The following is a 26,626-nucleotide window of genomic DNA, read 5'->3' on the forward strand; positions in this document are numbered from 1 at the left end:
GCAACACATGGACGGAAGAAATGGAAAAAAACCTATATCGGCTGCATGTGAGTTCGAAGCACCCAGTTACTGTTTCCGCCTTCGAGAGCGAAGTGACGTCGCTCTGCCCCTCTGCGTCTCTATGGTGAAGCCCTTCTACGCTTTCTTAAAGGGCGGGAAAGCGAGTTCCGATACTGGGCCGGAAGTGCCGAAATCATAGCGGCGGACTTTGGCTTCCCGCCCCCTCTTCGCAAGATGCCGTTGTTGTGCCGGAGAGGAAGTGGCGGTGCGGGTGCCGGTTGCTCGTGACTGGGCCTCTTAAGCTGAGGCCTTCGCTAGGCCGGGCGACGCGTCCTGAGGGAGTCAGCGGAGTCGCCTCCCTTCGCCCTTTTGGACCCCGCGAGAGGCGGGTGAGTCTGAAAAGGGGCCCGCAAGAGTAATGGCAACCCGGGGTTTCTCACACCGGAGCGAAGCCCCTTCGGGAGGACTTTCCCTGGGCTTTACTTAGGATGTGCTTATTTATTATATCGCGTTTGTATCCCACCGGTTTTTTAATCCGAGGAGCTCGAGGTGGCGCACATGAGTCTCCCCGCCCCATAATCACCCCCCACAACAACCCCGTGAGGTAGGACAGAGCGAGCAAGTGAATTGTTGGCCCAAGGTCACCCAGGAAGCTTGGTAGCCCATACAGAGTGTGTACCTGAAGGAGCGTCTCCACCCCCATCGTCCAGCCCAGACACTGAGGTCCAGCTCTGAGGACCTTCTGGCAGTTTCTCTTACTTCAGGAAGTGAAGTGACAGGGGACCAGGCAGAGGGCCTTCTCGGTAGTGGCACCCGCCCTGTGGAACGCCTTCCCATGAGATATCAAAGAAATAAACAACTGCAGAACTTTTAGAAGACATCCAAAGGCAGCCCTGTGTTTTTAATGTTTGTTGTTTTATTGTGTTTTCATATGTTCAGGAAGCTGCCCAGAATGGCTGGGGAAACCCAGTCAGATGGGTGGGGCTATAAATAATAATAATAAATTTTCTGTTTGTCTGGAGGGACAATGGAAGACATCTGAAGGCAGCCCTGTATTAGGAAGCCTTTTTTAAAGTTTGTTGTCTCGCTGTGTTTTTATATTTATGTTGGAAGCTGCCCAGAAGGATTGCGGCAACCCAGTTGGATGGGTGAAGTATAAGCTGTGCTTCCCCCCCCCCCTAGGAAAATACAGTCATACCTTGGTTTGCGAACGTTCTAAAACGTTTTGGCTCCTGAACGCCACAAACCCGGAAGTGACTGTTCTGGTTTGCAAAATATTTTTGGATGTCCGACAGGGCTTCAGCTGCTTCCTATTGGCTGCACATTGGTTTCCAAACGTTTCTGTTCAACTTCCAAGATATGGCTGTAGGTGCCAGTACTCACCATGAGTTGTTACAGTAAGTGCCACACTTTTTAACAACAACAAAGAGAGGGTACTTCGTAACCTTGAGTTCCCCTTCTGAAAAAAAGTACTGAGTACAGTATAAGTAATAAATTATTGTTATTAGAATTAGAATTTGAATCCTGGTCTCTCCCAGGTCCCGGACAGACACTAACCACTACACTGCCACTGGCTCTTTCCGACAAAGCTTTCCTTCCCCCCCTCCCTGCTCCCCCACACTGACACAAGAAGAACCCTGCTGTGTCAATCTAGGTCAATCCATCTGTTTGTTTTTTTGTTTGTTTGCTTGCTTACATGGTTTTTTTTACCCCTTTTCTCCCATCCCCAATTTATCCTCACAACAACCCTGTGAGGTTGGCTAGGCAGAAAGATAGCTTATGAAGGGGATGGCTGAGTGGGGATTTGAGCCTGCTTCTAAGCGCTCCATACTGGCTCTCCCATCTAGTCCATCATTCTTCTTGCCACAGTAGCCAGTCAGATCCTGAAGGCAATTGGTGCCCCGCTTCTGGCCACTCCTGCCGAAGCTGGCATTTATTGGCACTTTGTGGTTGTTGCTGGGTTTTTCATATACCCCACTCCCTGTTCAAAAAGCATTTAGTGTTTGTAAAGTATGGCATTGTGACTAGCTTTTATTGTGTTTGCCTTCAGGAAAACTTTGAGGGATGAGTCAGTATTGGATGAAGAGCCTCTTTATCTCTCTTAGTAAGAGTGGTTTGTCCTCCAGTGGGCTGTAAACTGAAAATTGGAACTGCAGGTTGGTTAAGTTTAAGTAGTTCTTGCCTACATTTCAGCCTGATGGCAGATCATTTTCAGTGTCTTGTCAGTCATAGTTGTTAATGAGCCATTTCAGGTGTCAAGATTAGTCCAAACATAAGAGATACATGAGTGCTGTGGTATCTGAAATAAGGTGCATCTGTTCAGTTCAAAGTTTGGTGTTAAGGCTGCACTCATTCACACACACACACACACTCATGTGTGTATAAACTTAGGGATGTACTTATGAGTAGACGTACATAGGATTGGGCTGCAAAATAGTTTTGTTGGAAAGTTGTAGCCTGAAAACTAAACTAACTGAGCACACCCAACATAGAATCATAAAAAAATAAACACACAGCTAACCTAGTCAGTTGTAGTTCTCAAATGCATCTGTACCAGAAAGGTTCTGACTGTCTGGAAAATGTTTAGGCTCTGATCATATCTTACCTTGACATCTGGCAGGTTTATTTCCCAATATATTTGTTTCCTATTATTTAAAATAGACCTCTCAAGTGACTTCATTTGGCAAACTCTCTCTTGCATCTGTCACATTTTGATGCAAACAAGTAGGGCTTTGCAAAACTGAAAATAGTACAAAAGATGGCTGTCTGCAATCAAAACACAGTCATTGAGGTGTGTTACTTTCAGCCTGCAATCCTGTACAAATTTCTTTATGAGTAAGCTCCATTGAAATCAGTGGGGTTTATCCTGAGTAGAAATACTTAGTGTTGAGCAATATGTCCACTACATTTCCACAAGTGAAACAATTTTTCCCCCTATGTATGTGTCCATAGTACATTGCCCATTTGCTTTCTCTGATGCCTAGGACAGATATAATGCTCACAATATGCTATCTATGGTTAGGAGATTTTTAGCATGTATTGGAATCAATATTATCTTATCCCTCCTTTTGCATGGGTTTGCCCCCACTCTTCCTTTTTCAGACTCCATAATGCATCACTGTTCAAGATAACCATGCTCAGACTACGGTTGGTATAGTTGTAATGTTGCACCAAGGAAAGGAAGATTTATGCATGAGATGAAAGGAGGGTGGTGAGGCAAGAAATATATGGATCCCAATCAGCTCCATTGTTGTAGTCATGATTTTGACATTAACACCATTACATCAGTATTGAGCCTGACCACAGATGTTGGATTATTCTTTGACAGTGCAATTCTATACATGTCTACATAGGAGTAAGTCAATGGAATTTAGAATTGCAGAATCCTAGAGTTGAAAGGGACCCTGATGATCATCTAGTCCAACCCCCTGCAATGCAGGAATATGCAGTTGTTCCTTGGGGATCGAACCTGTAACCTTGGTGTTATCAGCACCATACTCTAACCAACTGAGCAATCCTCTCAAGAAAATGTATGTGGAACTGCAACCTGAATTACCTATTAGTTGAATCTAGTTTCACATATCGTAAAATCCAGGCATAAGAATAGGATTCTGTTCAGCGTTTGTCTTAGAAAACGAATACTGTTGTTTTATATGATCTACTTATCATTCTTTCAAATGTATAGCAAGATTGTAATGATTTTAGTTAACTTGTGGAGCCAGTATCTTTTGTCCCTGCTTATTTAATTTAGCATCCACATGTGCCCAGAAATGGTGATAAATGTATATACATCCCCACCTGTGTTTGAATATATCTGTAACAAAGTGTTGTGAAAGCTGCCAGCATTCATGGGAGAAATAGAGAGAGGAAAATGTGAGGGAGAACTGAACAGGTTTGTTTTATTAGCTAAATGTGTTGACATTATAAGAGAGCTCTGGAGATTTGATGACTTTAAGGAGTCAAGGAGTCAACCACTAAGCTATTCCCAATGACATAATGAGACTAATACATGTGTATATCAAAGTTCACAGAAATAGAGCTAAATCATACAGAAGAGAAACTTCATCTTGGTTCTTGAAGTGGCTGATTGTTCTAAACTACCTCCTTAATGTCATGGAAAGAAACATTTGGGATTTTGGGGGGGTATTGCTTCTTAAAGTCAGAGAGGTTATCCACCAGCAGATGTCACTAGTAGACACAAAAAGTGTACAGCATGTTGCAGCTGTAAAAGCCTATACAAACTATTGCTGTGCACTTAACACACTTGAAAATAGACACTTGAAAAAAGAGTGGAATATTAAATGCAGTAGTTGTGTCTGTGTTATAAAGCTGTGAGTTGAAACACTATAAGAAGCTGATGATCTGAGTCACAGTCAGCTCCAGGTCTTGTTTTTGCTGACTGTATAGAGCTTCTCCATCTTTGGCTGCAGAGAATATAATCAATGGAGCTTTGGGCAGCTTCCAGCAAAATACAAAAAATAATAAAATCTCAAACATAAAAAACTTCCCTAAAGAGGGCTGCCTTCCATTGCACACACACAAACACACTGGCTTGTAGTACATCAACACATTTCCTAAAGGGCATTTGTTAACTTGAAGAGACGTATATAGTAATGAGAAGAATCTTGTCTTCGGGTTAGGTGTCTTTGACTGAAGCAGCTGTAGAGAGAGAGATGTGTTTATGATGTGAGTGCCTGTTTCATGGAAAGTTTCTGTGATGTCAGCAGTCCAGGAATGAGATCATTTCACTTACATCACCAAGCCAGCAACATACTTTTTGTGATAGGTAACTCCTCTTTTAAATATTTGGAAAAGATGTTATTTTTTTCTCCTTAGTATTGTACAGGTCTGCTGTTTGACACTATTGTCGATACTTGCTAATTGAACAAGTATTTTAGGAAACTGAAAAATCAAGCTTTTCAAAAAACTTAAAGAAAACTACAATTGTTAACTGTGCTGTTTTTTTAAATTGCAGGTGCTTATAAGACCAGAGAACGCTATGGTCAGTGCTGCTGTTTTTGCTATTCCTCCATTGGTGAGAAGTACTGCTGGAGTTCTTCCCATCTGTTCTTCTATCTTACATCTGAAACATGCGGCGCTATGTTATTGCACAGTAAATGGGTAAGATATTTGTGTCCTCTAAATACTAAAATACATGTTGAGAGAAACGGAAATATCCCCATAATACATTTATTACATTTCTTTAAATTTATATGTCACTTGTAATGTCAAAAAGCCCTGAGGGGTTCGCAAATCACATTGTCATTTACATAGCCGAGCAAATTAAACCAAAAAAACATATTCACCCTTAAAACAGCAGCATATGGGAAACAATCCCACAGAGTCTTCTACAAGTCCATTTTTCCAGAACCTAATTGGTGACCACATCGAGAAAGCTTGAAGGGATACATTTTTAACACTCAGTGAAACTGGAGTAAATATTATCACTGATGGACCTCCAGAGACTTGGTGTTTCACAGAGGATGCTGCAGCCAAGAAGGCCCTCAACTGAGTCGCCACCCCTTGGGGCTCAGCTGGCAGTGGCATCCCAGAAGGGTTTTCCTCCAGAGATCTCAGTGGCTGGGCTGGCACATGACAGGAGATGAATATTTGGGTCATTTAGGGCTTTAAAAGCTCATGGCAACAAAACGGGCTTGAAAGTGAACAGGCAGGCAGTGCAGATTGTGGAAAATAGGTATTACGGTGACTCTGAAATGGCATGCTGCTCAGTAATCGGTTGGCAGCCTTCGACACCAGTTGCCGTTTCCAAGCCATTTTCAAAGGCAGCCATGTGTAAAGCGCATTGCTGTAATCCAGGCTTGAGGTTATCAGGGCGTGGATCACCGTAACAAGGTCCAGGAATGGCCATAGCTGCTGAATCATCTGCAGCTCAAAAAAGTGTACAATAGTACCTCGGGTTACATACGCTTCAGGTTACAGACTCTGCTAACCCAGAAATATTACCTCGGGTTAAGAACTTTGCTTCAGGATGAGAACAGAAATCGTGGTCTGGCGGCGCGGAGGCAGCTGGAGGCTCCATTAGCTAAAGTGGTGCTTCAGGTTAAGAACAGTTTCAGGTTAAGAACGGACCTCCAGAACGAATTAAGTACTTAACCTGAGGTACCACTGTATTTGGAACTTCAAAGATTGATCTTGGAGTATGCACTCGTGCTTCAGGCACCCCATAACAGTTTGTCCAACCACCTCCTAGATTCAGGAGCTGCCCACCAACAGTACCTCCTCCGTCTTGTCAGTTTATTGGCCCCCAGTCATCCCATTATTGTTTCCAGATACTCATTAAGTACCTGGAAACAAATCCCTGGATAAACTCTCCTATCATCTTCATACAGACGTTGAAGATTAGAAAATCTTATGGATGATAAGTCTATGAACCGTGATAACTAAATGGAAGCTCCATATTCAGAAGCTCTATACCAGGGGTCAGCAAACCTTTTCAGCAGGGGGCCGGTCCATTGTCCCTCAGAGCTTGTCGGGGGCCGGCATATATATTTTTTTGGGGGGGGGGGGAGATGAATGAATTCCTACGCCCCACAAATAACCCAGAGATGCATTTTAAATAAAAGCGCACAGTCTACTCATGTTAAACCAGGCAGGCCCCACAAATAATCCAGAGATGCATTTTAAATAAAAGGACACATTCTACTGTAAAAACACGCTGATTCCCGGACCATCTGTGGGCTGGATTTAGAAGGCGACTGGGCCGGATCTGGTCCCTGGGCCTAAGTTTGCCTACCCATGCTCTATACCTCTGAATATTAGACCCTAGGCACAAAATGCCCACTGCCTATATATTTGTTGACTTCCAAAGGCATGGTGATGGTTACTGTTGGAAACAGTGCTGGATTTGACAGACTTTGTCTCTTCTGGCAGCTCAGTTCTGTTCTTGGCCTTAAGAGTTTTGCTCCTAGTGACTAGCGGCAACTGAATCCTAACTTTAAACAGGTCTTCAATGAGCTGTTTTATTTAAGCTATACAGTACAATAAAATTGGGTAATGACGGTCTTAATTTGTCTTTCATTCAAAGCAACATGAAATCAAAAAGAAAGCCAGATCATCTGGAGAGAACAGCACATGACTTTCGACAGGAGGTTGGTATCATACAGCCTGAAATCTACCATGTGCCAAAGAACTTGGATAAGTTTGGTTGAGACTTATCTGTTTAGGGAAGTTTTTAATATTTAATGCTGTATTGTTTTTAACACTTGATTGGGAGCCACCCAGAGTGGCTGGGGAAACTCAGCCAGATGGGCAGGGTATAAATAAATAAATAAATAAATTATTATTATTATTTATTATTATTATTATTATTATTATTCTCTGTGATTCTGTTTCGTTTATCATCTTTTTGTGATTACACGGTTTCAGTATGGCTTGTTTCTAACAAGCAGTAGTCAACATTAACACAGTTTGTCAGGTCAGACAAAACAACAAGCTGCGGTTAAAGAAAAAGGGAAGCAAAATCTGCCAGACTCCTCATGACTGTGCTGGAGGAGTATGAAGGGAAATGAGGGACAGTCCTATTCTGATTCTTAGGTCTAGCTCAAACCTGTTTCCCATAACAACTTTGCATGCAGGATCTAGTCATGGCTATAATATTTTTGTCCGCAGATTAGGTCACAGGTTAATGTGAACAGGGTAAGGCTAGTCATTTCCTACCCTGGGGCTTCACTGGGGCTAGCATGAAAGCCGTAAATGATTTAACTAGCGTGACTGTTCTTTCGTTGCTGTTGTTTGACATTGTCTATTAAAGTTATATAAAAAAAAGTGTGTTAGCTTTTAACTGGCAAGTGTCCTGTTGTTTTACTGGACAGTAGACATGTTCAAATATTTTTTTAGGGAGAAATTCATTTCCTGCCATGTGTTTCAAATTAAAATGTAGCTTGGTTACATTTCATTTGTTAGACGCCAATCCTGCTGGATGGGAAATGACAGAGTCATAGCTGGAATTTGATGAGATTATGGTGTTGGTGGTTTTGTTTTGTTTTTAAAATCTCTGTACTTTTGGACCTGCATGAGTCATCTGAAGAACCTGGCTTTTCAGAATATTAAAATATCTGTAGTGAACACAAAATTCCAAATAGTAGTTTAGAGTGTGCAGGCTGTAAAAGTCAGGAAAACGCAGCAGAGGTAAGGAATGATGTAGATTGAGGCCTTTGGAGAGCCCCATGGTATAGTGGTTAGTGTTCGACTAAGACTTGGGTTTAAAGCAACATTCAGCCGTGAAGCTTGCTGGCTGACCTTGGATCAGTCACTGGCCCAGTTTGCACACAAATTTAAACCATAGTTAGATATAAAGTATGGTGTAATAAACACAAGTGCTTTGCTGCACCCATTCTCCTGACTGTGTCACATGGGGGAAGAAACAAGGTGGAGTCAAGCAAACCTAGGTTTGTCAGGGCTTGTGGTTGGTACAAGAGCCTGGGCTCAGACATTACAGTACAAGAAGCCAGACTCTGGTTTGTTTAAGTGGCACAATAAGATGCAGCAGTGGTGCAAAGTCCAATGGTTGGATGTTACATGAAAAATAGCTCAGCATTTCTCAGCCTAAGCTACTTCATTGTGTTGCTATGAAGTTAAAATGGGAGAGGGGGGAACTGCCCAGAACTTATTGGAGGAAGACAGAGGGCCTTCTAAGTAGTGGCGGCCGCCCTGTGGAACACCCTCCCATCAGATGTCAAGGAAATAAACAACTATCTGACATTTGGAAGACATCTGAAGGCAGCCCTGTTTAGGGAAGTTTTTAATCTTTGATGTTTTATCATGTTTTTAATATTCTGTTGGGAGCCGCCCAGAGTGGCTGGGGAAACCCAGCCAGATGGGTGGGGTATAAATAATAAATTATTTCTTATAATAAATTATAAGAAATAAACTTAAAATAAATCCCCACTACTGTTCCCAATTAGACCATCAACAAACTCGGTTTCCTATCCATAGAAGAACACAGTGATGCAGAGATCTTAAATTTATAGAGCCCCCCCCCCCCCCGTTTATGGGATTTAGCGAGAGAAAGGCATCAGAATGAAATTCCTAATCTTTGGGAATAAAAGAAATGCAAGGCTATCATCCTAAACGCTTCCTGGGAAATAAGCCCCACTGTACATAGTGAGACTTACTTCTGCATTAGCATGCTGAGGGTTGTTCTGTAGATGTTTGAGTCATTGTAGAATGGGGGGGTAGGACTGAGACTTCTAGTTGTCTCATTTCAGTATTGGTGATGGATGACTGGAAGGAGGTTTCAGCACTTGGGATATTCTCACCATTGAAAATGTTGAGATTCTTTCTTGAAACAGCAGTGGTGGTATTGGTAACAGTGATTTTTGTCTTTTAGATCATTTCCCAAGCAAAAGTGTGTGGAATCACCAGCGAATCTGAAACAGTTAAACGTCTCCGTCTGGCAGTCACAGATAAAGAATTTACTTTTAAAGCAGGACAATGGTAAAGTTCCTTCTTCTGGATTTATTAAACAAGAGGGGAAACTTTCGAGGGCAAGCCTAATTTTTCAAGACATTTTTGCAAATTTATCCAAGCAATCAGCTTCTGTGGTATTCACAGAGACATGGGCTTTTCCTCTTCTCAGCTTTCTATGAAACAGCTGGTAAAAGTGATTTGGGAATTTGTCCAAATTTTATCTCCATGGAAAACATGGCCCTGCTCATCAAATAGAATAAACCTCAATTATAACTCTTTTTGCATCGCCCCAATTTGTCGCTTTGTGCTACATTTTTTTCCTGAGAGAGCTGAATCTTAAGAATTCCAAAAGCGCACTCCACATATAAATCTCCTGGGCGTGTTGCAAATGATTTTAGTTAATATCGCCACATGTTGCAGGAGAAACCTCTTTTGAAGACTTTTAAAAGCAGGTTGCATTACAGCATGTGGGAAGCCACTGCTCAAAGAATGAGAAAGTCAGCAGTTTCACAGGGAATGCCCTGTGCATGCCTCATAGAATCATAGAGTTGGAAGGCACCTAAAGGTCATCTAGTCCAGCCCCCTGCAATGCAGGAATCTCGGCTAAAGCATCCATGACAGGTGGCCATCCAACCTCTGCTTAAAATCCTCCAAGGAATCCAACACCTCTAGTGGGAGTCTGTTCCACAGCTGAACAACTCTTACTGTCACAAAGTTTTTCTGAATGTTTATTCCAAATCTCCTTTCTTGTAACTTGAATTTGTTGGTTCATGTCCTACCCTCAAGAGCAGGAGAAAACAAGCATGTTCCCTTTTCCATGTGACAGCCCTTAAGCTAGTTGAAGGTTGCTTTCATATCTCCTCTCAGTCTCCTCTTTTCCAGGCTAAGCATACCCAGCTCCTTCAAGTGCTCCTCATAATTTCCAGACCCTTGATCATCTTGGTTGCCCTCCTCTGCACATGTTCCAGCTTGTCAACATCCTTTTTAAATTGTGGTGCCCAGAGTCGGACACAGTATTCCAGGTGTGGTCTGACCAAGAGTTATTTGGATCCTGGGCACAGCTGGATCTAAGTACAGTGGTACCTTGGGTTACATACGCTTCAGGTTACAGACTCCGCTAACCCAGAAATAGTACCTCGGGTTAAGAACTTTGCTTCAGGATGAGAACAGAAATCATGCTCTGGCGGCGCGGCAGCAGCAGGAGGCCCCATTGGCTAAAGTGGTGCTTCAGGTTAAGAACAGACCTCCAGAACGAATTAAGTACTTAACCCGAGGTACCACTGTATATGCTTCTGCACAGGGTTTTACACACTTTGCACACTAGAGCATCACGCAAGAGAAGTGAAACTGAATCCAAATGCATTAGTCCACATTTATAAGAACTTCCAAAACTTCATGTTGAAGTGGAAGCATACGAACCATCCTGGACTCTTACTGTAGTTTTGTGCAAGCTGTTTTGAAAAATCTTGTTAGAAAAGGAATAATGATTATTTTCCTTCTGCTTACATTTCCTCGGATCCAATTTGCAATTTTGGTCTCCTTATTGAACAGTGCACATTAGAATGAGTTGTTTGGGGTGTATTGTGCGATGCTTTCAGGATCTGTGAGTTTTTTCTCTGGATAATTCATTTGGCACTTTGTAGGCTGAATTGGATTCTGTGCTTGTCAGGCTGGGGAGTTCCTGCCCTCCCAGCCCCATTTTTCTTTATTTTTGTTGCTCCATCTGGTGAACAGGTTTCATAGGAATTGAACTTTATCTGATAGGATGCTAATAGCATGAGCAACTAGTTCAGTGTTAATTTTTCAGCCTTTTACATTTAGAACAAGAAAACAAGATGTTGATTGCAATAATTCATGTTTGTGGAGCAATTTGCAGCAGCCTTTGCACATGTGCACAGATGCATACTAAATTTGTGCTTGCTGGTTCTTGGAAAAACATTTACCCTTCAAAAATGTTTTGGTAATTATCATGCTGAAAACTGGATTCTGTAATTATAATTACTCTTTTCATTATCTTCCTTTTAAAGTATTCTAATTCTGTTTGGCATGCTAACTTTCTGCCAGTGCAGCCCATAAGTGTGATTGTGTTCTAATGAGAGATACTAAGAACTAGGCCACGAGAGAAAAGGTTAATCGGCCTACTTTTGTAATGAAGTGACAGGGTTTCTCTTCGTAATGCAAACATGCACAACTCCTTTGCATAATACAAAAGTCACATAGCCGCTTCCAAAGAGCTAGTATTTTGTTCAAGATATGCCTACTTGAAAATATGTCTGCCATCACACATGCAGCTTGCCAGAATCTGCATAGCAGTATCTCTTAGATTGTTGCATGCTTCAGTCTCTCTTGAATAGTAGTCTAGGGAGATATATAGTGAAAGATACTATTCTTCTTTTGTTTTAAGCTTTCCAGCCTACTTATTATAAAACTGTAATGCTGTTTGACTTAACAACTGTTACCTTCTTAAGTAGCTTTGTAAATAAGCCTGCAAAGTTTACGGGCCCAGAAAAATGTTTATTAGTCTGCCTGCGGGGCTAACAGATGATGCTGCTGCATTTCTATGGAAGAAGAGCTTCCCTTCACTGGTAGCCTACTTGGTTTCCATACTGGGTGTAGAGGAGGCACAAAGCACTCCACCCCTCTTCTGCTAGCCCACTTGCTCACTTGCATGCAGTTCCTTGTCACCTATGGTGAGCAGGTGAATGATTAAACACAGGGCTGCCATAAAGATTAAGGAAGCAATATGAGTGTTGGTGTTTCATAGAATCATAGAACTGCAGAGTTGGAAGGGACCACGTGAGTCCAGCCCCCTGCAATGCAGGAATATTTTCCCCAGTGTGGGGTTTTGTTCTTCAAGTCTTTCCTGCATGGATTTTATAATCCACAAAGAAAAACCGGAAGATGGGATATCTTGTGGCATGGTGGGTCGGTGGGCGGCGTCTTCCTAATAGCCTTGGCATCAAATTAAGACTGCAGCCTGATCCACACTCAAGTTGCCATTATACAAATCTATGGTGCAGCCGCCTTTGGAATACTGTGTGCATTTCTGGTCGCCTCTCCTCAAAAAAGGATATTGTAGACTTGGAAAAGGTTCGGAAAAGATAAGCCGAAATGATCAAGAGGATGGAGCAAGGAAAGGTTGCAGCGCCTGGGCCTTTTGAGTTTAGAGAAAAGGTAAGTAAGTGTTGACATGATAAAATATTTATATGATTAAGTAAAAGGTAAAGGACCCCTGGACGGTTAAGTCCAGTCAAAGGCGACTATGGGGTTGTGCTCATCTCGCTTTCAGGCCAAGGGACCCGGCGTTTGTCCGCAGACAGCTTTCCGGGCCATGTGGCCAGCATGACTAAACTGCTTCTGACACAATGGAACACCGTGACAGAAGCCAGAGCGCATGGAAACGCCATTTACCTTCCCGCCACAGCGGTACCTATTTATCTACTTGCACTGGCATGCTTTCGAACTGCTAGGTTGGCAGAAGCTGGGACAGAGCAACTGGAGCTCACCTCATTGTGGGGATTCGAACTGGCAACCTTCCGATCGGCAAGCCCAAGAGACTCAGTGGCTTAGACCACAACGCCACCTGCGTCCCCTCATATGATTATGTATGGGTGACATAGAGAAAGTGGATAGAGATGGGTTTTGCTCTCATAACACTGAAACTCATGAACATCCAATGAAGCTGAATATTGGAAGATTCAGGACATGTAAAAGAAAGCCCTTCTTCACACGGTGCATAGTTAAACACTGGAACTCACTCCCACAGGAGGAAGTGATGGCCCACCAACTTGCAAAGCTTTAAAAGAAACTCTCAGAGGATCAGGCTATCAATGGCTCCGCTTAGCCTTCAGGGTCAGAGGCAATAATGCCTCTGAGTACCAGTCGCCAAAAATCCAATGAGGGGAGAGCGCTCTTGTGCTTGGATCTTGCTTGCAGGTTTCTTGCAGGCATTGGGGAGAAAGTCCATTCCTACTGATTTTCTCACCATGCAATCATCTGCATGCGTAAGTCCCATGGCTGTCAGTGACGTTTACTCCCAGAAGCATGCACAGGATTGCAGCCTTAAGTATCCAAGCACATAAGGATCGGATCACACAAAGTAGCCGTAGTCCTTGCCAATTTGCCGGCTTTAAAATGTAGAGGTTCTCGGGTGCCCTGAAAGATTTTACAAAATCCCAGCGTTAACCTCTATGCTTGGGTAATACACAGCTTCATGTAAATAAAGGGAGGAGCCCAACTCCTTTCAAGTTAAGGGGAACATCGTTTTTGACTTTCATGAAAAATTGTGCAACCGTTTGCCCCGGACGCAGAAGTTGACACAGAAATGAGTTTCTGCACATAGATTCTGTTTTAAAGGCTGTGCAACAGGCTGTGCGTAGAGCAGGGAAAGCAGATACCAATCATGAAATGCACGTGGGGGGGGGGGACATTTGAAAGGAAAGCAATTTTTAATGGTCCTTGGGAGGCGTTCCAGCATATATTATGAGGAACCACTTTCCTCCCCTCCTAATCAGGTTTCTGTTCATCTTGGGTTGATAGCCTGTTTTATATAGCACTTGTTATGTTTAATTATGAATAAATGCATATAAATATCATTTATGTGCATGCAATTATATACAATATCTATAGCTTTCTGTGTGGAATATGTTACAAGCTCTTGCTGGTATCTGTAATTAGTGAAGAGCTTCCGTGATACAGTCTAGCAGGTTAACGGTTAGGGAATTCGCTTAAGCTTGATACTGTTTCACAGTTAACTTATTACTGCAGTATCTTAATAAGACGAAATGGGTCTTGCTTCCTCTGTTTATCACTGTCGTAGGCAAACACAGGGTTTGATGCACAGGGTAAGAGCCTCTTGAAGCAAGATTCTCAAGCATCTAGGTGGGCAAGGTGCTTTTCAGCAACCTCAGTTTGGTCATTGTCATATTTTAAATAGGCTCTTGTTCTCCCAAGGCTTCTTTAATGGTCCGATTTGGCTATTTAAAGTTAACTATGGATTAATGTGAATGAGGAATGTGCACTGTGATGGTCCTTCTCTCCTGGTGCACTGCTCATAAAACAAGCCAGAGTCTGGTTTGTTGTGCTGTCAAAACCCGGATTCATGGTTTGTTTGGGAGAAACAAGCCTGGCTTTGCATGGCAACAACAAGCCAGACTCTGATTTGTTTTATCTATGGTGCAGCAAGAGCTTTTGAGCAGTGTGTACCACCAGGCTGGTAGTTGAAATTAAACCATGGTTTGTTTAAAACTATGGTTTAATGTAATGTGTGAACCATGCCATTGTTTCACCACTGTGGTTCTGTACAATAGAACTGGTCTTAAATCTTTTATAGATCATTTTGGTGGCTTTGTTACTTTACAATGCTGAGGTATATTCATGAAGTTATTTTCTTTGTAACTTAACATTGGTACATCAAAATGTGTATTGCATCTTTAGTTATACCAGCAACCCAAAATCTTACATTCTCTCGTTGCTTTAGCTTGCTGGTGCACTGGTGCCCTTTCCTGCATTTTCTTTCATCTCAGTGGATTATTCATTTTTACTGGTACTAATTGTTACAAGGTCCCTCTCACACATAAGTACAACCTTCCACGAGTAGGGCCTCAGAGGGCTTTTAAAAATATTATTTTATATCATAGTTGCCCAAAGTATGCACATATGCACACTCATGGAGGAGATTTCTTAAAATGAGATTGTGAATTAGCTAGCGAAAATAAGCTCTCTAGCTCCTACCTTTACGGAATTGTTAAAGTGTCAATGGACAAATTTGCACAAGAGCAGCTTTGAGGCTTTCCAGTGATAATTGGGAAGAGTATTTGTCCTCACAGAGGCGATGGGGGTTGTCGTTTTTAATGAAGTACTAGCTTTTGAACAAAACCCAAGCAAGTAGGGCACTAAATACAGTCACAGGTTTAAACACCCTGCCCAACTTGTACTAAATTAAACTGTTCAAACACATAGTGTTAACATTTAGCAGGTGAATTATTTTGCCACTAGAGGGTGCTATAATGCAGCTTGGAAAGTATCATTTATAAAGGGTCTTTTTTTGACCTCAAAGTAACTAGACTTCATAATCTGTGAACTCCTGTATGTTAAAAAAAAAAAAAAAATTAACATTCAACGCTCCACGCACCTCCTAGATGCTGGTTTGGAAAAATAATTGAGTAGTGTTGATTTTGGCAACATGGTGAAAAATTCGCCTTTAGAACTTAACTCATCCGGAATGGTTGATCATGATGTGGAAGCAGACTTCTGTAGCTGAATGAACATAGTAGTGTGGACTTGACTTTACAGAGTAAAATGCATACCATACTTGGGTATGCACCCATCTCCTTGGGATATCTCCAGAAGGCTAAAAGATGGGATGTTAATACAGTGGTGCCCCGCAAGACGAATGCCTCGCAAGACGAAAAACCCGCTAGACGAAAGGGTTTTCCGTTTTTCGAGGCGCTTCGCAAGACGAATTTCCCTATAGGCTTTTTTCCCCTCCCCCCCCTTTTTCTAAGCTGCTAATAGCCACTAAGCCGCTAATACCGCTAAGCCGCTAATAGGGATGCTTTGCAAGACAAAAAAACCGCTAGACGAAGAGACTCGCAGAACGGATTATTTTGTCTTGTGAGGCACCACTGTACAATCTGTGCTACATCAATAAGTTCCTTTCAATTATACATCACTACAGAAGCAATCAGCCATTCTGTCTGGCTGCACCTGAGGGGCAGGTAACACTGCAAGGTCTATTAGGTTGGCTCGGCTGGGACCAACTACCATTCGCCTCCTCCCTCCATTGATGAAACTGTCAGCTCCAGCAGCCCTCCCTTCTGATCATTATTATTATGTAGCATTTTGTAAGAACTGGAACCAGAAAACAAATAATGTGTAGGCTGCATTCAAAACTTGTCCTAATAAATAAAACTACTTTACAAAGTTGAACTAGAACTTTAGTTTTATATGGAGGAAATTTGCTTTAGAAGACACTGAGTAGAGGACTTTTCTTTCTTGAATCTGTTTTTTTCTCACAGGGTAGACTTCTTTATACCTGGAGTTGCTGTAGTTGGTGGCTTCTCAATATGTTCAAGTCCTGGTCTGCTGCAGCAAGAGGGAGTTTTGGAACTAGCAGTGAAGCGAACCACACACCCTCCTGCTCATTGGGTTCACACTCAGGTATTTATAAGCTTGCTTAGTGCTGTTAGCTGTCCTCATTTTTTAGTGTTGTTTAAAAAATTATTCCACTGTTGCAACTGTTATAACTCCCCTTGAGATCTTCAGGTGAATGACACTGTACAACAATCTTTTAATAGTCTGCCCAGACTAGTATTCAAGTCAAATTTCATTTCAGTTTTGTACCTCCTTGTCACGGGCTGTGGTGGGAGCTTTAAGTTCTCCTACAAAGGTTTCTCCTCCTTCAAAGGATAGGTGTAGTTTCTCTACAAAAGCATTTCCTTTTCCTTGAATTGAAAGCTTTACCTTTTTATCACAGCCCACTTTTCAAAACTAAATTTATGCAATTGCACACACAGTTCTCCTTCCTTTGTGCGTCTGGTCCAGTATGCTGGGAGTGAGGAGCCTTGGGACTGGTTTGTGAGATAGCCACCTTTAGCTTTTGTTAAAGCAAATTGGAAGGTGACCAAGGCACACAGACGTGACACAGATTTGCAAATAGTAAAAGTGCAATTCTGAAGGGGAAAAAAGTTGGGACATTGACCAGGAGAAAGGGCAGCTGTAGGCTTCTGACCTGTATATAAGCTTGTATCTGTTTTATCTGCTGCAGCATGGAAATACCAGAAAGTAAAGTGACTGGTGTCAAGACGTGTGGACTCCTGTCGAACTCAAGTCTCTTTAACAGAGCAAATACAAAGGTCTGCTGTGGTGATCTGGAGCTACACTGAACTGTGGTTATGTTTGTTTAGTTATATCATACTTGAAACATCTCTAGGCCGCTAATCGGGGCAAGCAAGGCATCTTTCATAAAAGCACGCTTCAAGAGAATGCCATTTTTTTATTTGGGGCCTTACTTTTGTGCTGTTGGGAGTCAAGAGAAATATGCTTCTCTCTCGCTGACATTGTATTTGTTGACTAACATTTCAGTGTAAAATCAATGCTGTCTGATCACTTGAGCAAAAAGCATCCCCGAGTGAGCCCTAATCCATCCGGTACCATGTGACCATAAAAAGTGCTCCTACTGTTCTTAAATAGGTTAGTTTCATGCGCCATTGGAATTTCAATAAAATAACTCACTTTGAAAGATGTTCTGGAGAAGTATAGAGCCAGTGTTACTGGACCACACATGCTAATACAAATCCTTGTGGAGATTTCCTATTGATTTCCCTGTTGCTCATTAGGGACCTCTCAGAACCTAACTTCATAATTATCTGCCTCTGAGGCATCTCTTAGGAGTTTTCCTTCCTTCCTTCCTTTCCCTACTTTAATTTTTTAAATTAAATTCATAGTGGCACAGCACTGAAAGCAGTTAAAGGCATTAGCTAGTTCTGGGGAGAGCATGTCAAGATACTGGGATTAATGGTGATCTAGAATTCCTGATTATTATTCAAGGTTTTTTATTATTTAAAAAATCTATGTTGTATCAATTTGTAGCTTTTAAACTGGGCATCTGTATCCCTAAAATGAACACTGTCATTTGAAGAGATTGCAAGCCTATGCCTTTTAACAAAAATGTGGAATGATTATAGAGCCAATGCAACTAATCTTAGATATTTCCATTGCATATGATTCTTTGGTACATTTTTCTTAAATTACCAGTATGTAGTGAATTGTGAGATCTAAACAATAAGTGGTTTTGAATCTCTTAGTAGCAGTAAGGTGTGTCTATCTATCTGTCTGTCTATCTATCTATCTACCTATCGTTTTATTATTTTTTTATTGTTAACTCTTTGGGATATTTTAATTTTTTTAAAGGGATGTATACTGTGCATTTGAAAATAGCTACAAAAAGAGTGGCTGGACTAGTTTAGAAATCATTGTAGACAAGGCCTGGTTTGCATGTCTAATGGGCTCTTGTCTTAATCTGAGCAATTTTTATTGTGTATGCAGACAAATATATAACTATAAATTTCAGAGTACTTTTTTAATGCAAGATGTAAAAAGGCACAGTGCTGTTCAGTTTTATTCCCCTTTCTGTGTGCAAGTAGAACATGTTTAGCCTCACTGATTCTCTGGGAGTGTTTCCACTTCTGATGTTTTATTAGGTGGGGGACCTTGGCATCTTAACCCCTGTGTGCAGAGTTCCAGTCATGCAACATGGCTTTTCTCCCCGCCCCCATAGGCAGTTTCCAGAATCCCTGAAAACCCCAGGGGACTTTGCAGAATGGTGTGGGTTGCAGAAGAGGTGGAAATTTATTTGCTGATGCAGGGGACAGTTCCCCAATTTCTGCTTCCACTTGTGCTATGCCTATTGAATCCCAACCAACTACTTCAGTGCTTGAGTCCAACGTGACAGTATTAAATTTTCTTTTGACTTCTCCCACTTTTAGTAGTTAGAAAATGTTAACTTTTTAAACAAGACATTCAACAAATTTTTGGCCATATCTTTAAAAACAGCTTTCATATAGTTCATCTGTTTTTCCCCCAATGAGGTCATTCTACATAGTGCTTACTTAAAGACGTGACCCAAGTTGACCTGCTCTGTGTCAGTCCAGATTTTACTCTGCATAATTTGATTTTCCCTGGAAAGGGTGTGTGGACTTTTTTATCCCAAATCCACTCCTGTGTGTCTGTGACTGGTAACCCTTTTTGGCTACCATGTCGCCATAACAGCTGCAAAGATTGATTGATATGATTGTAAGCTAAACACTGAAATGAATGCAGGCTTGCTTGTTACATTTTTTTTGGAGAGCACGGACAGCATTTCCTTTTAAAAACCCATTACCACTGCAGAATAATTTCTTCCCACTCTCTAACATTCCTCTTGGGAGCATTCATCTAAAAATACAGCTGCTCAACTCCTGGGACTTTTCGAATCCCTTCCTTGCGGTCCCAAGTTCTCTGAACATCACACTCCTTTGTTTTAAGCCAGTATCGTGGAATCGGAGGAAGAATGTAACCATATATCGTTATCACTTGAAGCAATCTGCCAAATGACATTCTTAACTTTGGAGAATGTGTGTATTAGAATAATCTAACTTTTTCTTCAACCGGGAGGCATATAGGAGTGACTTTTCGGATACTGCCCTGTCTGATTTACTTTCAAGCCCTTAAATCTCTCTCTCTCTTTTCTCCCTTAGTGTACACTTGGCTCAGAGGTGGCCTTGCGAGTGGGAGGCAACTTCTTCTTTGATCCTCAACCTGCCGACGCCCCTGCAAACCTCGTGCTGGTAGCCGGCGGAGTCGGAATTAACCCCTTGTTTTCTATACTGCTCCATGTCGCAGACCTTCAAAGAACTCGAGAGAACAAAGGATCTGGCTACAAAATGGGAACGGCAAATCTGTTCTATTGTGCAAAAAACACTCACGAGTTGCTCTTTAGGGTAGGTTGCATTATATGATGGTGATGGTGATGAGCATTTGTATCCTGCTGTTCAGCCAAAAGGCTCCCAGGTTAGCTTGCAATCAATTAAAACAAGATAGCCCCTACACGCAGGCTTACAAACTAAAAAAGAAAAAACAGCACACAAGGGAAAGGGACAGGGAGGAAAGAGAGGGACATGCATAACACACAAAATTAAAAGACGCCTGCTTCTTGGGAGAAAGGTGATGACAGGAGGAGGAGGCCTTCCTCCCCCACAACAAACACTCTGTGAGGTGAGTGAGGCTGAGAGACTTCAAAGAAGTGTGACTAACCCAAGGTCGCCCAGCAGCTGCATGTGGAGGAGAAGAGACGCGAACCCGGTTCACCAGATTATGAGTCTACCGCTCTTAACCACTACACCACACTGGCTCTCAAACCTAGACAGCATCTTATAAAGCAGAGACATCACCTTGCCAACAAAGGTTTTCCCAGTAGTGATGTATGGAAGTGAGAGCTGGACCATAAAGAAGGCTGATCGCCGAAGAATTGATGCTTTGAATTATGGTGCTGGAGGAGACTCTTGAGAGTCTCATGGGCTGCAAGAAGATCAAACCTCTCCATTCTTAAGGAAATCAGCCCTGAGTGCTCACTGGAAGGACAGATCGTGAAGCTGAGGCTCCAATACTTTGGGCGTGTCATGAGAAGAGAAGACTCCCTGGAAAAGACCCATGTTGGGAAAGATGGGAGGGCACAAGGAGAAGGGGACGACAGAGGACGAGATGGTTGGACAGTGTTCTTGAAGCTACCAGCATGAGTTTGACCAAACTGCGGGAGGCAGTGGAAGACAGGAGTGCCTGGTGTGCTCTGGTCCATGGGGTCACGAAGAGTCAGACACAACTAAACAAACAAACATATATATCCATTATTTGCTTTACGCCAAGATTTGCTTGGGTTAGCTCTGAGACTGATTGGGTAGAGATGAGCAGAGAGAGGGGCATCCTTTGCTGAGGTAGCTGGTCTTGGTCTCTGCTGCCTACTCCTCCCTTGGCAGAAGCGGTCATAGTCTGCCACTCCTCAGTCAACGCAGCTGTCAGGGAACTGCCATCGGCTCAGAGACGAGAAATAGAATGGAAGTTGTGTTACAGGGAGCCTCCAAAAACCTTGCGAAGCAGTTCCTCTTCCGGGGAGGAGGAAAGCCCCACCTCCAATGGGGAAGAGGTGCAAGGACCAGAGGATGCTGGTGGGAGCCTTAACACCGCTCCTGGGCAAGCCGGACAGGAGGGAAACACGCCCTTGCCATCGCCCATCCTGTGCAGTAGTCTAAGGCGCAAAGAGGGAAGGAGAAGGCTGGGAGTAACGAAACTCTTATGTTGGGGGAGGTCCAAAAGACGACCACTCCCGGATTGGGCCAGACATGAGCTTTGGGGCTCTTCACTGTAAATAGATTGCACCAAAATAAAGCCCGTAAAAGACAGGTTGGAGTCCTGCCTGGTTACTCTCGAGCAACCGCAACAGCCATCTGACAGCAGCCATTGGAGTATGAAGGCCAGACAAGGGAGGCCACTCCAGACACAAGCTGCTGCTCCTCCTCCTCCTCTTCCTCCTCTTCTAGCTGCCCTTCAGACCTTCGCTCCAGAGGCAGTGGCCTGTGGAGACATTGAACAGAGTCTGGGAGGGGCATTTCTTTCCCACTGGGCATGAGAAGTCATGTTCTCCTGCCAAGGTTTCCATCTTCCTTTTTCATCCCTGCTGCCAGGTCACATGTACGTGTTTCCTCCCTCCGCATCTGCAACTGCGCTGAGGAGAAACGTTCACGAGAGTGGGGCAGAAAAAGAGTGGCCATCTCCCAAAAGCTTATTTGTATGTTTGGACGGCATTGTAGGAAGTATTCCCCAGCTCTCTTGGGCTGGGAGATGAGAAAGTTCCATTATCCTTTGCTTGAACAGAGTGCTGTGTTCTTACACTCGTCTTCAAATCTGTGGGGTTGGGACTAAGCATCTGCTTTGATTTATCGGGCTGTGGCTTGAGCAAATATCATTCGCATTCCAGAAACATATCCTTGGTTTGATGAACACATTTCCTGGAAGAATCACATGCAGTTTCCATGTTACCAAGCAGAGTTCACCAATCTGTGAAAATCTTCAGCCCTACATCAAGGGTATGTACTGTACATTAAAAGTATTAACTGCATTGTGAGTTAGCATTAAGGGGACATAACTCAATTTGATTCTCTGGCTGCCTTTTCATGTACATAATTCTGATCCGAGACTTAATAAGGAGTCTCTGTAGTCCCTGTTGTATTTCCTCAAAAGTAATTCCCACTGTTGTCAATGGGCTTTCTCCCGGGCAAGCTTACATGGGATTGCAACCTAAATGAGACTATCGTACCCAAAGTTGGAGAGCTTCTCTGCTACATTCAGTGATCTTGTCTCTCCTAATTCTCATTTACCATTTTTTCCCTACAACTTTATATTTTTCTTGGTACTAACTAACTTGATCTTGTTTCACCTTATGTCAGAGCTCGAAAGTTTTGATCTCTTCCTGGGGTTTACTGTTAAGGAGAACAGACCTTTGTCTTAAACAACAAATCTACTAAGGACTGTAGTAAATTTGTTGTAAACTGCCCCACGTAGCTGAAACAGACCTAGTTGTTGAATAATGGTGGTTTCTTCTTTTGAGTTTTTAAATAGCTTCATAATTTCCCTTATTTCTTGTGTTCTGTATTAGAAGGAAGAATATCTGCAGATGATCTAGAAAAACATATATCCATGGATACTTTGTGGTATATCTGTGGTCCACCTGCAATGATTGAATCCATCTCCAAAGTGCTAGCAAACCTTGGTGTGACTCAAGATAAAATTTTCTTTGAAAAGTGGTGGTAGCCCACAGCAGTTCTTCAGCGGAAATTAAAAAGAAAGAAAATGAAACGCGCGCGCACACACACGCACACACACATATATACATACTATAATATATACACACTGATGAATGCTGAGAGTTTGCAGAACATGTTCTTTTCCCTTTGCCCCAATGAGATCTTTATCTATGAAATTATGTTAACTTATTATAAACCTGGCCAGCCTATCTTTACAAAATGTACTGTGTTTATATTTTTATCATGACAAACTGGTGTGTGAGAGAGTGAACCTCTAAAAATAAATAATATATTTCCTTACACATTTTCTGAACTTTTAATTATAACTATAATGTTTGGGACAAGATGGGACAGACATGGGCTGAAGGCCAAGGGGAGACTCAGGCATATTGAGAGAGAACTGCACACGGGTAAGATCTACCTCTGATAGAGGGCTTTGTATTCCCACCCCCTTCTTTTTTCTTTCCCTTTTTCTTTTCTTTTTTTAAACGTTTATTTACTTTTTTTAATTGTATCATATGCTGAAAAGTTTCAATAATATAAGTTTTGCAGTTTGTTTCATCTCTTGACTGCTGAAGAGACAAGCCCGCTGTCTGCTTTAAAAATGGCTTGTCTTCTCAGCAGCATTGAAATAAGCAAAACTTTAGCTGCCCATTCTAGGTATTGCATGCTACTTCTTCAGTGACCTCTTAAAGCCATGGCTTTAACTCATGGGGGTTTATTACAAGCAGCACAGGGGGTAGCGGTGAAAATACAGCTGCTGTGCACTTGTGTGTGCCAACAGTGTGCGAAGTACAACTCATGGAATCAAGCGTACTCAGATCCCGGATTCTGAGCTCATGAAATAGCTATTCTTGTGAAAAGTCTTCAGCAGTGTACCATCATAATGGAGAAGAGCATAAGAAAACCCATTACTTGGAAGGAAAATCCATTGATTTATGTGGGATTTGCTTCCAGCTGAGGTGTTCAGGACTAAGTAACCTGGGTAAACAGGTCTGTATGCTAAGCTCCCTAAGACTATTATATCCTTATGACTCTATATAAACCAAGGGGAAAGCAGCTAATTTAAAGGCTGCTGTGTCACTTCATATGCCTGGTAATTAGGAACTAATTATGTAAAATGCCTTGTGGCTACCAAAGGTGTTAAACTGATACCATGATTTGGATTACAATGCTTAAGCATAAGCCTAATTACCTTGATGAGTTTTCTGTTTCCTCCGCGTAGAATTCTGTATGTCAGCATACTACCTTTCCATGAAATGGAAGGGAACTTCTGCCTGTTGCCTGCTGTTCAGCTTTGGTGGAAAGGGGACTTTTTTAAACAGAGTTACAATCTCTGTTGGTTTTTGCTGCTTTGACAGCCTCCTATAGCCCATCCGGCATGCAGTTGCCCCTTCACAGACACCTTGCCAGGAACTCCCCCAGCAAACACACTATCATCATGAGTTTGAAGTGGCCTACCTTACTCTTGCGTTACACTAAAAGAGCAGCCCTGGTCATTCGACTAGTGAGTTTGCTTGGTGTGTGCCGCCTCAACAAAGGAGGTAGGCTCACTAGTGCCCATTTGCGTTCCATATATTTAGATTGAATGCCTGGAGGCTTATTCTCTTATGGAACTCCCTGTCACAAGGTTTCATAGCCACTAGCTTAAATGACTTCAAAAGGGTATTCAGAAAATTTACAGATGATCTATCTGTGGTTATTAGTCATAATAGCCTCCAGATTTGGAGAGTCTTGTGTCATTGTATACCATTATATACCTACCTCTGGACTTTACTGAGGCTTTTGCTTGGCCAGTGGGGGGAACTGGATTTGATGGAGCTTTGGTATAATTTGTTGGGTGGTCTTATTTTTTATACATTTGGTTACAAAATGTTAGTGGTCTTTCTTGGTGTAGCTAGTTCTCGTTAACTGCTGGAAACTGATTATTTATCCCGTTTAGTTTGAAAATGTTAGAGATTCTGTGAGCGCAGACTACTAAACTTACATTTGTTTGTAATGTCAGATTTTAATATTTTTAAAAGCCCATCTGCTATGTCCTGATTTTCTTCCTTATGTTACTCCTGTTAATAACTTGTGTTTCTTCAAGTCATTTGGAATGACTAATATACTTGTTGTAGGTGAAATGAATGAGATGCCAACTGGTCAGAGAAATTCACACAGTATGATTATCACAGATAGTCCCACATAAGCCTTCTATAAATGATTTCAGGAAGGGAGAAGTGAACTTTTGGCATGGATTGTGGCAGCTGCTAAAGTATTAAATCGTTAAGAAATCTGACTACTGTATATCTTTATGGTATAAACATCTCTGGAATTTAGTTATTGCAGGAAAAAAAATGACACCCAAGTTACGGGTCTCTAAGGAACAGGAAGATCCTGATAATTTCCATTCATTACGGTGTGTTTTTATTTAATATAGTTTAGTTTCAGGTTTACAGATATCTCTCTCCCTGTGCCACCTAAATAAATATGGCTGTCATGATTTTAGATGGTTATTATTTAATATTGTCAGAGCTGCTCTGTCAGGCAGCTCTGACAAATATGTTTAAGTTTTGTGTACCCTGCCTTTAGTTGGCTATATTATTCAATTTTTGTTACTGTTTAGTTGTCAATATGGTTCCATAATAACTAATTTTAAAACATACTTTTTTTTTTAAAAAAAAAAGGGTGGGTGCAAGCACAATTGAGACATCTTCTGGACATGTTTTGTGTAACATGTCCAGCACTGCGAACATAGCCAAGGAGTTGTTCTGTAGCGATGGATGTCTGATCAGAACCTTCTGCCCCAAACAAAAAAGGAATCTACACATTAGCTGCATGCAAGCCTTGTCTGGACGCTTTGCGTAATATCTAGAGACATGTCCCATTCTTTAATGTTGACCAGTCAGTCTGATCAACTTGCAGGAACTCATGGGAAGGAGGCCTTACATTGTGCCAAATTCTTTTGAGTATTGTGGTTGTTTCAATTCTCTAGAGTTCACCAGCCAGAATGGAAACTTAATGGGGCTGATGGCAATTATTCCAGGCACTTCAAGTTGGGTTAGTTTCTAGTAACAGGCCGTTTGTATGCCAGACAGTGCTGATGACTAATTTATAGCATGCAATTTAAGAATTTTTTTCTGTTTAAATCAAACTTGAGGGTGTTGTTAAAAAAAAAAAGTCTGCTCAAACCACTCAGCAAGAACCAGTTTAAAAACATTGGGCAAACTCATGACCTCCATGTTCCAGAAGTTCCTACCTCCTTTGGATCTAAAAAGCACACTGCAATATGAAAGATGGAATTCCGAAGTAAATTTTCAGTTCCCTCCTCCCCGCCCCCCTTTTTTTTTACTTATACATTGCACCGTTCCTTAGCTGCTGGCAGATTTAAATGGCAGTACTTGCTCTCCACTGCTAGGCTGTGGAAAGAGAATTTATTCTGATAGCATTAGCTCTCCTTGATTTCCAATGAGCCAGTGTGACATGTCAGTACCCCTATTTGAAAAGGGGAGAGAGGAGGAAATTGCTTGGCTCTGTGCAAGAGCATGCAGGGAGTGGAGCTCTTGTCAACTCGTATAAATATTGAGGATGCCTTTTTCTTTGAAATGCCAATTCCAATCTTTTTAAATTCTCTGAGCCAGAGGGAATTAATCTTCCTGAGAAAGGAGATTATCTATGACAGTAGCAGTGTCAAGCCTAAAGTGGAACTATAAACCAATGTTCTGTAGCCACCTCTTAATACAACTCTCTTACCTGTGATTTTAAACAGCTGAAAGAAAGGTGGAACATGATGGCTGACCCATTTGGGCTACAGTAGAACAATGGTGAAGCAGTGGGTTCCTACACAGCCCTGCTTCCTTCCAAAATGTCAACGAATA

At 42.0% G+C, this 26,626-nt stretch overlaps 1 protein-coding gene across 1 annotated transcript; it reads left to right on the forward strand.

Moving 5' to 3' along the window:
- On the forward strand, positions 1-25,047 carry OXNAD1 (oxidoreductase NAD binding domain containing 1). Its single transcript, XM_079948055.1, is given in 9 exon segments — positions 1-148; positions 150-389; positions 4,976-5,121; positions 7,046-7,109; positions 9,350-9,456; positions 16,449-16,590; positions 19,668-19,910; positions 21,941-22,049; positions 22,619-25,047. Coding segments are annotated over 9 exon segments (1,347 nt in total). The 5' UTR covers positions 1-7; the 3' UTR covers positions 22,774-25,047.
- Positions 25,048-26,626: the final 1,579 nt, after the last annotated feature.

The sequence above is a fragment of the Podarcis cretensis genome (assembly GCF_951804945.1).
Source record: "Podarcis cretensis genome assembly, chromosome: 12".
In the NCBI taxonomy this organism is placed as follows: Eukaryota; Metazoa; Chordata; class Lepidosauria; order Squamata; family Lacertidae; genus Podarcis; species Podarcis cretensis.